Genomic DNA, 15,157 nt, shown 5'->3' with positions numbered 1-15,157 from the left:
TGTGGCCGTCTGGACAACGTGCCCGGAGCAGATACCCAGGGACCTCGGAGCTCGGCCTTTCCGTCCTTCTGGGGACCCGGCAGGGATGGGGATTATCGGGCTGTCTTGTCTTTGAGGAAACCACCTAAACAAACACTAAGAATTCTAAGGAGTCCAGTAGAATAGTTCTGCTTAATTAACCCTGGGTTTTGTACTTCTTAAATGTTTTTTGCTTTTCTATCTCAGGAACTGTTTTCAAATAAAGATCATGCCCAGGGCCCCCAAGTCTCACCTCACAGCCTCTGTTAGCTTTAGTGCACACTGGCACTTTACTCCCAGGATCTGGTCCTATCCTCCAAAGACCCTGCCGGGTCAACGTCATGGCCCCATTTTGCAGATGAGGAAGTTGAGGTTCGGAGCTGCAGAGCCGCCTGAGGAAGGGCTCCCAGCTAGGGAGTGGCAGAGCTGGATTCACACCCTGTCGGACCCGGAGCCCAGCGCCCGCCCTTTTTATTCCCTGCCTTTCAGTGTGAACCATGCCACAGACCAGAGATGAGGCCCTACAGGGCCCCTCCAGCACCTCCTCCTTGTCTAGGGTCAGCGATCGGCGAGGGGCTGAGGCTGGAACCATGGGGCTGCCTGGTCCTCCTTCTGCATCTACTCTCTTGAAGGCACAGCACAGCCAGGCCATAGGAAGGCACAACCGCTCTGCTGCAGCACACAGCCCGCCTTGAGATTCTGGGCCTTGCCATTATCTTAACCAAGATGTGCCTCCATGCCTTCCAAAATACTGCTTCCTCTGCCTGGAAGCCATGTGGGTCCTGGCTTCTGGCCAGCTGTCCCATTTCACAGCCCTGCTGCTTTGGGCCCAAACTGACCACCACTGCCCTGACACCAAGGACCTTCACTTGCTGGGCTCAGCTAGAGGCCAGGCTCTGTCCCAGCCTGGGGCTGTCCCCAGGCTCCCCAGGCGCTCCAGTTGGCTGGAGTCTTCCCCCTCTGACCCTCTGCACTGCCCCGAGCCGGCCTGCCATCCCACCTGGCCTACAGAGAGCAGCCAGCTCCTGACCCCAAGGACCCTCTGCTGGCTGGTGACCCAGTGAACACACAAGAGACTGAGAAACGAGCCCTCGGCGCGGTCAGACCTCGAGCCCCGCTCAGGGAAAGGGGACCGTCGGGAATGGGGCCCCACTCTTCCTAGCCACATCCAGCCTCCAGCCCAGAACGGAAAATAGCTTCTCTGGACACATCTGCCTATCTGTGGCCCCATCTCGCCCCCACATAAAAACACCAGAAACACCGACAGCCCTGCTGTAGGGGCAGAGGGCGGGAGCTGGGAGGTGTCCCTGCAGAACTGACACCAGAAGCACAAAACAGCCATTCAGGCCAGCACCAAAGTTCCCTGCCTTGACCCCGAGGCCCCCAGAATCAAGATGCGGAGGGGGGCTCCCAGAGGCCACCTGTTTCCACAGGGGAGGGGGTGTGACTGGGCTGCACGAGCCAGTACTCACCATTGGAGCGGTGGATGCAGGTGTGCTGGTTGTCGCTGAGGAAAAAGCCGCTGTGGCACTGACACTCGTAGCTGCCCATGGCATTGACACAGATCTGCTGGCAGCCACCGTTGTTGTCCTGACACTCGTCCACATCTGTGAGAAAAGGAAGAGAAGGGGACAAGAGAGATCACACCTGGAGCTAGAAGTGAGGCGTGGTCACCTGGAAGGACACGGATGCCATCAGCTCCCTTGGCTGCAGAGTGATACCACAGAGGTACCGCTTGGTGGTACCCCACGGTGGTACCCTCCAACAGTACTGCATGGAGTTACTCCACAGAGGTAGACACTTACAATGGCTGGAATGCTAGCTGGCCCTGGCTCTCCTGTGTGGCCAGCACTACTCCAAGCATCTTACCTGCATTAACACCTTTAATTCTAACAGAAACCCTATACATCAGATCTAGGTCTGGGCCTATTTTACAGATGAGTAAACTGAGGTACAGAGAGGCCAAGTTACTTATCCAAGGTCCCACAGAGGCAGAATTCAAGTCTGGTGGTCCACCTCCCAAACCTGGGCTCTCACTGATGCCACCTAACCCTCCCTCTCCAGGAAGACCTGCAACTAGCACCATCTACCCCCGACTCAAAGGGCCTCGCCAACTAAATCCTACCGTCCCCTTTCTTCAATCACACCTCAGATTTGCAACCAGCAGTACAGACCTTGCGGCAAGGGAGAGGCTGGAGGCCAGGGCAGCCTGCTTTCTGCCTCGAAAATTGATTTCAAAAGCCCTGAGAAGGGGAGGTTTTTAAAAGGCCCTGACCTCTGGCTGCCAAGACTGCTGCGGAAAGCTGCCGAGCGGTCTTTCCCACTCTCCGGGAGAGACAGACCTCAGGGCCGACACTCATTTTTGACCAGAGGCTGCTGGCACAAAGGGTGCTATTGGCTGAAAGGAGTCTTTATGAAGTTCTGGTCTTGAACAGAACAGCATGTTTCAATTACCCAAGTCATAACCCCCTACACTGTCAGCTTGTTTAATGAAAGAACGGCTTCTTAAACCTTAATGTGCCATGTCTGTATTGTCATTTTAATAGGCAAATATATGAAACCACAAAGGCAACGTGAGCTACTGGCTGCTTTGAGCCAATCCCACGACCCCCAACACACGGGCGTGCACACACACACACACACACACACACTCACTAGCTTTGGCACTGAACTTTTTAAACAGTTCTTTTTAACACAGCCATCTTTTAGTACTGGCACCAAAAGGATGTGAAAAGGTACAGACTCAGGCAGACTGACTGACCTGCACTGAACCGGGGGAGGACTCAGTGCTGGCGCTATGTCAGCTGGGTCCTACTTCGGCTCAGGGACAACGGACCACTTGCCCGACCATGAGACCACGCTGCTGCCTTTGAGGCTGACGGCGAGGCAGGTCATTATTCTCCTGCAAGCTCAAATGTCAGCCGTGAGGCAGCCAGGACGGAGGAAGAGCTCTGAACTATAAAAGCCACCAACAATTAGAGCTAAAACGGTAAAGGTGGCTCTTGCTGAGAGGAGACTGACAGGGGGTTCCGGGGGAAGCTGGGAAGGACAGACAGGGATTTTTCTGAAGACCTTTCTACACTCAACGAGTCTTCGTGATGGCTCCCTAAAGGCCCAGTGCCAGGGGCACCTCCCCTCCACACCCCAGCGGTGTCTGCCTCTGGGGGTCTGCCCCCGCCTGCACTAGACCGTGAACAGCTCTGAGCCAGGCACTGTGTCCTGTTCATCCTATTAATAACAACATAAAGCTAACCTTCCTGGAGAGCTCGTCGTGTGTCAGGCACAGGGCCTCACTCCACCCACACGCTCAATCCTTGCGGCGACACTGAGTGATAGGCTGTGTTACCGACTCCATTTTACAGATGAGGACACTGAGGCACAGAGAGCTGAAGTAACTTGGGCAAAGTCACAGAGCTGCTTGGAGCAAAGGCAGGACTCAAACCCACTGTCCAGCTCCTAAGCACGTGCCTTTGGAGCCCCTGCTAAGCTGGCCACACCAGCAAGTGCGTTCAGACTAAGGTGATGAAGGACTGGCTACTCTTGAACTCAAGCTGCTGGGTGTCACCTTGAAAGTATCTGTAAACACGAAGCTGGGGCCAGCCTGCATGAGTAACTAAGGAGAGTCCCAGCATACTGGCTCAGCCCCGTCTCTGTCCCAATAACACCCGCCAGAGGCTCCGATGCCCACGCGCCGGCACACACATAACGATAAGATTTGAACACGGGGAGCTGCTCCTGGGACTCAGTGCAGACTGAGTCACGCTCTTTGAGGCTCTTCCCATGGCTCTCAGATTCTTTGCTCTGTACCTCGGCTTCCCCAGCCCTCGCAAAGGTTCAATGGGTAAAACAAACAACAGATACAGGCCCTCAAACCCTGAATTCATATTGTGGAAACACTACTTCCACCCCATCATCAGTGAACTCCCGGGTGGCCCCCATCAGGCCTGGCCACCCTGTCACCTCACTGGAGGCTAGGAACCGAAGGGCACTGACGTCACACACCTACAAAGCCTCAGTGAGCTGGCAGGGTGGCTGGGCCTTGCCACTGTTGACACTAGCGGGGAACAATGACTCCAACACAGAAGAATAATTTGAAACAAATGCGAAGCCATGTAAACATTCTCCCCGCCGCCGCCCCCCCCCCCCCCGCCCCGCTCCCAAATGATAAAGCCCTAAGATTACGCAGGAGGGAAGAGGGGGCTGCCCGCTCTGCACCCTTTTTCCACTGTGGCCCAAACACAGGCCTCCCCCAAGGTGGGCAGGAAATCACAGTCTCAGAATTCCTTTGGGTAGCCTGCAGTCATCACCAACTTCTCTAGAGACTGGCTGAAGACTGGCCTCATACCCCTCACACCCCTGTGTCCCCAGCCCTCCAAATGGGACCCACGGTGAGGTCTGAATGGTACCAACGGAAGCATTTGGGTCCTTGAGATGCCTGCCCGCCGGCCTAGGACAGACTGGGTTCCCCTGGAGGCCCGGAGCAGGCCCAGCAGGCACTGTGGGAAACAATTAGCTCCTTGGCCCTCCTGACTGGGGCAAGCCCGGCGCACACTGCTCCTTGGTCCCCACGGACTTGGCACATTCTGTTATACGAGGTGCCCCGTGGCAAGGAGAGAGCCTACACCTGGGAGTCGGGCAACCTGAGTTCCGCCCCCGGCCTCTGGCCTGTGGCGGGTGCCCAGGTCTCGTCCACAGGAAGGACACAGACTGTGTCCTCCAGGAAGCCCTCCTGGAGTGCATGAGATACACACAGTCCTCTTCCTTCTCTCCTGGGGAACTGACTGCCCCATGCACTGCTGGGCCCCTATGTGAGAGCCCCCCACCTCCTACATGAGTATTCACGTTGACTGGTGGGGCTGGCAGCCTCGGTATCATAAATAATAGCCCTCACTGCTGGCCAGGGCCCGGCCGGGGAGCTCAGGCACTGTCTGAATACATCTGCATGACAGCTCCACACGGGGGGCATTATTCTTTTTTTGTTTTTGCGGTACGCGGGCCTCTCACTGCTGTGGCCTCTCCCGTTGCAGAGCACAGGCTCTGGACGTGCAGGCTCAGCGGCCATGGCTCACGGGCCCAGCCGCTCCACGGCATGTGGGATCTTCCCGGACTGGGGCACGAACCCGTGTCCCCTGCATCGGCAGGCAGACTCTCAACCACTGCGCCACCAGGGAACCCCGGGGCATTATTCTTATCAAGCGGATTCTCACATGAGAAGCTGAAAGGGGAAGAGGCTTGCCCAGCGCTCTAGAACCGGTGGAGGGGGATAGGAAGCCCAGTGAGACTGGATCCAAAGCCCTTACTCTACTCTTCCATGACTTGGCTTCTCTGAGTGAGGATGCTTCGAGCCCAATTGTAGAGGCGAGTGTAAGTTCCCTGGGCATCTGTGCTTACAACCCTCCCCCGGTCCACGTGCTCATGTCTCTAAAACCCAGGGCAAGAGCTCCCTCCTCTCCGAAGTCTTCCTGGCGCCGGGCAGAAGTTGCTGACCCCTGGCTCCCAGACCAAGCAGACCTTTGTTCACAAACTTCTTCCTCTGCCCCGGACCTCGGGCTTGGCCATCCTGTCTCTGCTCTGGGCTGTTGTCAGCCCAGAGTCTCCTGCACATCCCTGCACCGAGCAGAGGGTCGGGCTGAGTGGGTGCTCAGGAGTGAGCAGGGTAAACTGAAGGGCGCACATGTGCTGCACACAGCAGTGACAGGGAACTCTACCATATGAGGCCAGTCCCCTGGAGCAGGGCGCCGTTGCGGTTCCCTCTGGGCAGGCCGAGGGGCTGATTCACGGCTCTCTATAGCCTGCCCACCTCTCCGCCCGCCCCACCGACACCCGCTGTTCTCTGAAAACGCCCCGTCGATCACACATGCCTTCACGCGCACATGTGCACCTCTTCCTGGGACGCCCTCTCCCTCCTTGTCCAGACAGAAGTTCTTCTTGCCTTTGAAATACGCTGGAAGCACTTTTGCTCATTCCCTCTGCAGCCACTGAGCACCTGCTATGTGCTCCACTCCCTGAAGTGAAGACCACTGGTTAAGCCCCTGCTCAGCGAGCCGCCGGCATGTGGGACCCAAGCGCGGAGGTGGAGGCTTTGTGGAGGAAGTGATGGGGGCCGAGGGTGGAGAGATCTGTGACCCGAGGCTGGAGGACAAGGAGTGAGAGGTGTGGAAGCGAAGTCTCGTGGAAGGTGCAGAGCGGGGCACAGGTGGGGAAGGGCCTGCAGCTACTTGGGCAGGAGAGGAGTTCTGGAAGCTTTGTGGCCTGCACATCCCTCCTCAAGAAGATTCCCCCAGGGCTCTCGCAAAGCCAGCCCCTGTCTGGGTCCTCCTGGCCCCTGTTCCCACCAGTCCTGCTGGCGGAGGGGACAGTCCCTGGGGCAGACAACAAGCCAGAGTGTCACCAACCGCCAAGGCCTCGGGTGGAGGCTAAGCCTGTTTCTGATCCACGATCCATGCTCCCTGAGCGAGCTCTGAGTGGGACGGGACCGGGGAGCGCTCCACCTCTGAATCCTGCTGGCAGCTCGTGGTCCTTCATCATTATTTATGACCACAGCAGAATGTTCCCAGAAGGCGGGGAGCTCCTCGGCACAGGGACTTGGCTACAAAGCAGAGAGGAGGCCCCGTGGGTCCTGGGGCAGACTCTAGGAGGCTCCTCTCGGGAAGCCCTTTCAATGGGCAGCAGAAGAGCTGAAGGACACAGTGTGGAGAAAGGACCCCAAAGTCTCCAGCGCTGTGAGGGTCTGGCACAGAGCTCATCGTGGGCTGCCTGGCCCAGCCAGGTCACCCTCTGGGAAGGTCCCGGCCTGCAGCCGCCCCGGGAGAACGTTCTCCCTCCCACGTCTCCCGCAGACCTGTCTTCAGCTGCATCCGGGACTGCTGGAGCCCCCGCTCTTCTGGGTCGGGGTGTGGGGGGCAGGCCAGGGTGCTGGCAGGGGGAGGAAGCTGAACGGCAACCAGTCCCTGCCTTGGGGGCCCCAGCTGGTGGCGCTGGGGACACCCTCTGAAACAGATCGTCCCGTGCGGTCTGGGGTAAAGACGTATGGCCTGGGCTCCTGGGAGGCTGCTCCCTAGCCCGAGGCCCCACGCCGGGTGCACAGTGAGGACACGGAAGGTGGGAGGGAGGGAGGGGGACAAGGGTGCCCAGGAGGGCCAAAGAGGGGCCTTGCTCTGGCTCTGCCCGCCCCCCTCCCAGCCACCCTGGCCCAAGAAGCCCCCTCCCTCCGGGCGCTTGCCCCACACCCAAGCAGTCACCAAGCCTGGTGACTTTCCCTCTTTGCCTTGCCCGTCTGCCCTGCCTCTACTCCCAGGGCGCAGCCTTGCCTTGGGCCTCAGCCTCTCCCTACAGGCGTCCACAAGCTCCTCCTAGATCGCCCGGCCTCTCATCTCTCCCTCGCAATCCCAGAGCCCACTGTGACGACTCTAGTCAGAACAAGACACAGCACCCCGGCACCAAAGATCAAGTCCAAACAAGGGGTCTGGGGTCAGGTGCCCCCGCCTCACTCTGCCCTGCATGAGCATAGGTCTGGGCACCGGGGTCGGGAGAGACGGACCTCAGCTGTGATTTCTGCCCACTTCTGTTCAGTGTGCCCACCACTCACAGGGAGAAGGCCGCCTCCACTCCCGCCAGCTGCTGAAGGGTCCTATCTGGGATAGGCCCGTGTGTGGGACGGACGCGGCTGTTTTCCAGCAAGAAGGCATTCCAGCGCTGGCACCATCGGGCTGCAGGTCGACCCGCTTCTGAAAGGCCTCTGCAGGCAGGCCTGTGGTTTGCCCAGGAGGTCTGCTTCTTGGCCCAAGGTGCCGGTGTTTGTTTTTATTAATAGCTGACTGTCTGTCCTATTTTGGACCCAGAATCCAGGTTTGCAGCTATTTATAATAACTAAAAATTACTTCTGGATCCAGCTTTGGTTGCTTTGTGCTTCCCATGAATGCCTCACAATTTGAAACAGAGACTCTATGTTCTGCCTGAACCCCACCCATGTTCTCCTGGCTGCCAAGAGCCTACTGTGTGTCAGGCCCTGTGCCCGGCCCCAGCACCCCAGCTCCCAACACGGGTCCGGGAACAGAGGCAGAGGCACTGGCCCATCTCAGAAACCAAACTCAACCTCCAACCCTGAGAAGGCCTTCCTGGTCCCCGAGGGCTGAGGCCCCAGCCCTCCCCTTCTGAGGCTCCTTTTCAGAAGGGAGGCCTAGGCAGAAAGTCCTCTTGGCTATCGAGCGGCTCTTGCAAAATTGCATTTGATGAGTTAAGTGTAAATAAATGAGAACCAGATGGATTAGATTTCGGGTAAAATACACATGGGTCTTAGAGCTTTGGGGCCTGGGTTCTGCCAGATCCAGGACACTCCCCGAGCTGTCAGAGATGTTGGCACAGCAGGCAGGAGGTGTGACTTGGGTCTCCTGGGACCCACCTACCTCCTGGTCTGGGCATCAGCTGGGGCCTTCTCTGGGGCTCCTGGCTCCCCAGCAGGTCGGCTGTGTGTGGGAGACACAGGGTCTCCCGTTGTAGCCCTGCTCTGACGCCGAGCCCCTTGGGCTGGGCCCAAGTTCAAGCTCAGCTCTGGGAGATGAGGCACGTGACTGGTGGGGTCAGCTTTCCAGACCAGCAAGCCCACTGCTCACACCCAGACCCAAGGAGCCAGCCCAGGGCAGGCCAGAGCTCTGCCGAGGCTGCTGGCCTCCAGGGTCTGGTCACTGCAGCCCTCATCTGGGCCTCACCTTCAATCCCAGCTGCTGCCTGTGGTCTCCCAGTGATGGCTGAGCAGCACTGAACATCTAAGGACCAGGAGTTTGCTGCCTAATTCCAGCTGGCGACCACTCCACCATAATAATAATAACGTACATGGTGTCCCCCCGTGACCACTACCTATGGGTCCTGGTTCTTGGCCCCCAGGTCACACCAGCTGGGGTACAAAATTCAGTAAGTAACTTGCTGTGTGACCTTCGGCATGGTGCTTAACCATTTTGGGCCTTGGTTTCCTTCTCTATAAAACAGGGATAATAGTATCTGGAGTTGTTTTGGGAATTAAGAAAATAATGGAGGTAAAGCACTTAACACAGTGTCTGGCACACACAGGCCACCAATACATGTTAACAACTGTTGAACAAAGCCAGCACAAGTGCTCCAGGGGCCACAGGCAGGAACACCCTCTGGGGGATGGCAAAGTCCCCCCCAAGTTGGAAAACTGACAACAAAGCGCATGCGAAGGGAGCGCTCCGTCTTTTTTTTTTTTTTTAATTTTATTTATTTATTTATATATCAGGTCAGTCTTGCCTCGGCCTTCCAGTCTCCCAGCAGAGCAGCCTCAGCTCCTGGAGTTGCTCCTTCCTGACGTAGGTTCTGGCCTGCTCACCGCCTGAGTCGCCCTTCTTGGGGGAACAGGCCTATCAGCTGCTTAATGGTGGAGAGATGCCTATTCAAATCTTCTGCCCACTTTTAAACTGGGTTGTTTGCCTTTTCACTGTTGAGTTGTAAGAGTTCTATATAAGATATATAATTCTCGATACTAGACCCTCGTGGGATCACGTTTTCCGATTTCATGGACAATCCCTCCTTTAAAGGAGCCTTGGGTGGCACCAGGCCCCAGGAGGTCAGTGCACCTATGGGGGCCACATCCATAAGGCCTGGGCTCCTCTTGGGCTCCGTTCCTGGAAGATGTCACCCTGTCCCGTGGCTTTTCCAGCCACTTAACATGCCAACATTGCCCAAACCTCTAGGCCTGCCTGCTCCACCATCCTCCAGACTCAGAGATCAGCGCCTGTACTTGGAGGTCCAACAGGCAGGACAAACTGAACACGGCCCATGCGAACTCCTCAGTCCAGTTCCCACAACAGAAAACAGAGCAGAACAAAGCACAGCCCGGTCCCACCCTCCGCCTTCTCCGTCTCAGCAAGTGGCAGCCCAACCCACAGCTGCTTCAGCCAAAACACCTGGTAGTCACCCGGTACGTCCACGCACTGGTGTCTGCTTTGCGCTTGTTCCTCTGTCTCCCCAGAGAATACAGAGTCTTTGTGAACAGGGACATCTTGAGTGTGGCTGTATCTCAGGGTTTTAAACAGTGCGCGGGGCACGTGATCCGTGTTTGCGGACCGAGTGACTGACTGAGAACTGGTTGGGAGAAGCAGCTCTGGCCCCGAGGTGCTGGCTGCAGGCCTGTCCCATCAGGGGTGGCTGTGCGGCCCTGGAGGGGCTGCCCAGCGAGGCAGCTCTAGGTGAGTGACGCGAGTGAGTGCCGGCCGCTGGGTCCTCGGGGCGCAGAGTGAGGGCTGGTGGGAGAAGAGCTGTGCTCATGTGCCTGCCTGCCTCAGCCACGCCCAGCAGTAAGCCCCAACGTGGCAGTGGGCACAGCCCCGCCTGTGGGCAGCTTGTGGCGGGGTCAGGATGGAGTGGGAACAGATGCCCTCAAACACTGCCAGCCCGTGAGCTTTGGTGCTCAATGAATGAACGGAGCCACGGGGGGCTCCTGGTAAGTCAGCACAGCCCAAAGTGTCTTCCTGCTTTGTGGGTGCTTTCACCAGTATGAGGACCAAAGTCTTCAGTTGAAGAAAAGCTATTCTGACTGGGTAGTGCTTCAGGAGCGGGTGGAGGGGGTAGGGGTTTGAAGACAGTGGAGTGCCCTGCTGAATGACACTTCATTGTCCTTTTTCTATGCCACCTATGGCAAGACCACCTCTTCCTTCAATCTCTCTAGCATGGGCAGGACAGGAGGCTGCAGGAGACGGAAGGGAACCCCCATTCCCGGAGCCCCTGCTCTGTGCAGGCACTCTCATTACAATGTCCCATTTGGCCTCAGCCCGGGGCAGTAGGAGCAGTGTTATAACCAGGAGCGCCAAGCAGTGAGCGGCCTGCCCTCGGTCACCAGTGTGTGGGTGACGGAGCCAGCATGGGAACTGGATGCTTTTGTCCGCCCGCCCTCGGGCCTCTGACAGCACAACTGTGAATGTGATCCTGGTTGGACATCTATGGGAGGCACTGGAGTTTTTATTATTATTATTATTATTATTATTATTTTTTTTTTTTTGCGGTACGCGGGCCTCTCACTGTTGTGGCCTCTCCCATTGTGGAGCACAGGCTCCGGACGCACAGGCTTAGCGGCCATGGCTCACGGGCCCAGCCACTCCGCATCATGTGGGATCTTCCCGGACTGGGGCACGAACCCGTGTCCCCTGCATCGGCAGGCAGACTCTCAACCACTGCGCCACCAGGGAAGCCCGGCACTGGAGTTTTTAAAAATTTCTTTTGATGGGGATAAGAATGCAGGACTGGAAAGAGGGAGGGGGACAAAAGCCAACCAACCAACCAAACCCTGGAACCAAAGCAAGAAGCTCTAAGAAAAGAAGGGGAAATGCTCTGACAGGATTCTTAGAGAACATCCTCAGAAATGAAACAGGCCCAGCTGGCTGTGATGACCTCCACGGGCCTGTGGATGGGGCAGGCAGAGGGAGTCCCATTGTCCTGGGAAAAACACCGCAGAATCAAGATGGGCCCAGGAGCTCCCCATGCCGCCCTGATGGACACAGGTCCTCTGGCTGGTCCATCACGCCTGACTCTGGCCAGGTCAAATGCCTTGCTTCCAGCACAAATTTCTCACCACTGGTACTGCCTGGAATTCTGAATACATTCAAGCATCAAATCTTCCCAATTAAACTCAGCATTTTCTTCCACCTTCCAAAGCTGTTGAGTATAAAATCCAGGCCTTTCCACTTATCAGGCTACTGTGGGTGCTTCCTGGAAGCCCGTTCCCGTCCTCCTTCCTGCCAGTGGGCTCCACGAGTGGCTCTGGGAGTTCTCTGTGAGTGGCAGGGCTCCCGCCCCCGCCTGCCATGGCTCCTGCACTTGGCTCTCTGCGAGCCAGCCTGTTCCTTCCCACGCTCAGCAGTCCCTCATTGCCAGGCACTGGGTGGGTCATGCAGCCACAGCAAGACTACGAAATGATTTTACGCCAATAGAGTTGACACGTTTAAGAAAGTAGCAGGCAGAGGGGCTGGAAGAGGGCACAGGTGGAGGCTGACGTGGGCACCAGGGAGCTTCGTGGAAAAGGCAGCACCGGGCTTGGCTAAAGCCCCGGAAGGCCCGTGTGCCTCCCCATGGCTAGCCCCACCCTACCCCGCCCCTTTCCAGCCCAGGTTGTGGCATGACCTTTCCACAGCATTCCTGCCCTCGAGAACTTAGCATGGGTCCCTATCACTTGTCCAATAAGACTTTTATTATTCCAAAATTTGAATTTACAAGGAATTTTGAAAAACAGCAGAAAAAAAAAGATCAACAAATTTACACTCTAACTACAACCCCAATCATGAGCATATTTTATTTAGGCTTTTTTTCACGTCCTGAGTTTCTGCAAGTGGTAACAAATCACTCTGTACGTGACCATCCCACTCTTCTTCACTGAAAGCTGAGTTAGTGCCCTTGTCATGCTGGGGCTCAGTCCCGGCCACCCTTCTCACCCGCTGCTGTCCAGGCCGTAAGGGACCCCCCTCCCACCTCGGTGCGCTGTCTCTCTTCCACCCCATTAGTAAACTCCCCTGGGAGGGACACGTCTGGGTAGCCGTAGCCCTTCTTATTTTAGGGATTCTTCCTCCAGATGGATTCCCAGAAGTGGTATTCCGGGGCAAAGACCACAAGCTTTTTTACTTCTCATCACTCCCCGTTAGACCCCTGTGACTCTGCACACGGTTTGCTGATTTCCCGCCCTAGAGTGTATCTGCACGAGCAGTCGTCTCATCTGAAGTCATCTTTCTAATGCCCACGTCTTCCCCGAGAGAACTGGCATTAGTCAAATGTGTTTGTCCATTCGTTCACTCACTCAACAAGGCAGGGAATAGGCAGTGAGAATAAGGCTAAGGCCGGCCCTCAGGGAGCTGCCCAACCAGGGGGGAGACAAGTGCTGAGACCAAGTAAGACCAGGGGTCGGGAGCCAAGCTGAGAGGCAGGGGAGCCTCTCCCTAAACTGCACGAGGACCAGTGCAGGGAGAGGTGTGTCTGGGCGTGGGATGCCTGCCGTGTGTGTGTGTGTGTGTGTGTGTGTGTGAGAGAGAGTGTGTATGCGCACGCCTGCACGGGTTTGGTGAAGCTGGAGTAGCAGGTAGGGCCCTGGTGGCTGTCGAAGGAGGGGCTAGGAACCAGGCTTGCATCTGACATGCCCAAGATGCAGCTAAAGGTGATTCCCTGCCACTCCTACATTTGCAGGTTTAAATCTCCAGATGTCAGACTCGGAGAGCTATCGGCACGCGTGGCTCTGCTGACAGGCCACCATCTCCCACACCACTGTCCACGCCTGAGCCCACTCTCCTACCTGACCAAGCCTTTTCACCTCTAGGCTTGGCATCTACTGTTCCCTGCTGCCCTCACCCCACCTCCGCCCCCACCTGGTGACCTTTCACTTATTGCTGGCAGGGTGAGGTGGCCCCCATCCCTCCCCTCTCTCATCCCAGTACTCGGTGCAGTGTTCATTACACCAAGGATGCCACTCTGGGAGTACTTCTGCACAGAGCCTAGAACTCCCTGAGTGCCAGGCACATCTCAATGATCTCTGGACCCCCTGACCTGGCAGATACGGGCACTCAGGGGGTCAGCTGCTGACCCAGAGGTTACAAATCGTTTCTCCCAACCAGACGGCCACAGCAGCAGCAGCAGCTCTGACTCAGCGCCCACAGGCCGCCAGGCCCCCCACATCCTGGACTCTGACTCCAGTCCCACACCTCAGCTACGTGATTACACACCAAGCGTGAAAAAAGTCTTCTGGGGCGGGGGAAGCAGCGTACAAACATCAATGCACAATCATAACCATATATAGTCAGTTCTACACACAGATAATGTCGGACAAGAACATCAGGACATGAAAGCTGTTGACCTGTTGTGGTGGCGAGCTAATGGGGGAATTATTTTCTCTTTTCTATCGATTTCTCTGAGTGTTTCTGTATAATTATTACACTTGTGGAAGATGGATAAGTAAAAAGACCTTTTCAACTCTGCGAGACAAGCACCGTGACTCTGGTCGGTCCAAGGGCAGGGTGGGGACCCAGTCAGGCTGCCAGGAGGGCCAGGGAAGAGGTGCAGAAGGATGGACTAGAGCACCTGGGACAGGCAAGGGAAGATGTTCTCCAGGTGGGAGGAAGCAAAGAGGGCAGGGGGACAGGCTTCATATTCACATGGAGAGAAGGCAAGGCTGGAGTGGTGGGCGGAGCCCGGAGCCCGAGAAGCCAGCTGCCAGGCTGAGGACCCCAGACTCCTCCAATGGCAAGAGGGGCCCCAGGAGGATCCCACTCAGAGAGGCCTCCACCAAGGCTCATCCAGATGACTTCACTGGCATCTGACCCCTTGGAGGCCAGCACATAAGCCAGGGCAGGGCAAGCTGGCCTGTGGGATCCTCTCCCACCAGTAAGGTAACACCTGAGGGGTTACTAAAGACCCCAGACCAAGCAGCTGGGAGGCTGCCACCATGGCTACCTACTTCCCACAAACAAGGAGTGCCAGCCGGGTGCAAGCCCTCACTGCCGGCTAGTCTATTTCCAGCTGCATATGGTTGGGATGAGGCAGATCCGGGGAGGGGGCTGGAGCAGGCGAGGCATGGGGGTGGTGAATGGCCACTATAAACAGCCTGTCGGTGCTGGGAAAGGATGGTCGCTGCAGCAGCTGTGCAGAGGCAGCCAGGCCCAGCAAACGTCCAGGGTGACCCCATCACCACCCAGGGCACAGACTGCTCCAAAGTAAGCAAGGTTACTGGCAGAGGAAGAACGGTACTGGATATGCTGGGACACACTTATTTGTTGATAATGCCCCTTTTTAGGCACACAGTTCAGTTCTGGTTTGGGGCATATGTTTTGGTGGTGAAGTATTTTTAAAGAGCCTTCACAAGACACTTATTTTCTGTTTATTTCTCTGAGCTCTGACCCGGCCCTTGGCACATGAACTGCAAACAAGAAAGATGAAGGAACGTGTCTGCTCGCCTGGCCTGTCCTCTGCAACTGGGTGTTTTTCTTTGCTGTTTATGGACTTGGCATTCTCTGCCCTGGGACAGAGCAGGACTTCTTCCCCAGGTCACCAAACTGAGACCTATTCAAAGGTGGGGCTGGCACAGGGCGATTGACAGCAGATTTCAACACAGTCCTACCAATGGGAAGGGCCGCCTCGTATTGCGATGTGGTCT

The 15,157-nt window shown here is 56.7% G+C and overlaps 1 protein-coding gene across 2 annotated transcripts in view; it reads right to left on the bottom strand.

Moving 5' to 3' along the window:
* SCUBE1 (signal peptide, CUB domain and EGF like domain containing 1) overlaps positions 1 to 15,157 on the bottom strand; it is a 129,685-nt gene that overhangs the window by 79,873 nt on the left and 34,655 nt on the right. For both annotated transcript variants that reach the window (XM_060112475.1, XM_060112476.1), the window contains exon 4: positions 1,491 to 1,625. In XM_060112475.1, coding sequence (XP_059968458.1) covers positions 1,491 to 1,625 — 135 coding nt within the window. The remainder of the gene's footprint in view (positions 1 to 1,490; positions 1,626 to 15,157) is intronic.

This window comes from Mesoplodon densirostris, chromosome 11 (assembly GCF_025265405.1).
Source record: "Mesoplodon densirostris isolate mMesDen1 chromosome 11, mMesDen1 primary haplotype, whole genome shotgun sequence".
In the NCBI taxonomy this organism is placed as follows: domain Eukaryota; kingdom Metazoa; phylum Chordata; class Mammalia; order Artiodactyla; family Ziphiidae; genus Mesoplodon; species Mesoplodon densirostris.
Note: the sequence above shows the minus strand (reverse complement) of the source record. Positions and strands in the feature narration are given on the sequence as shown.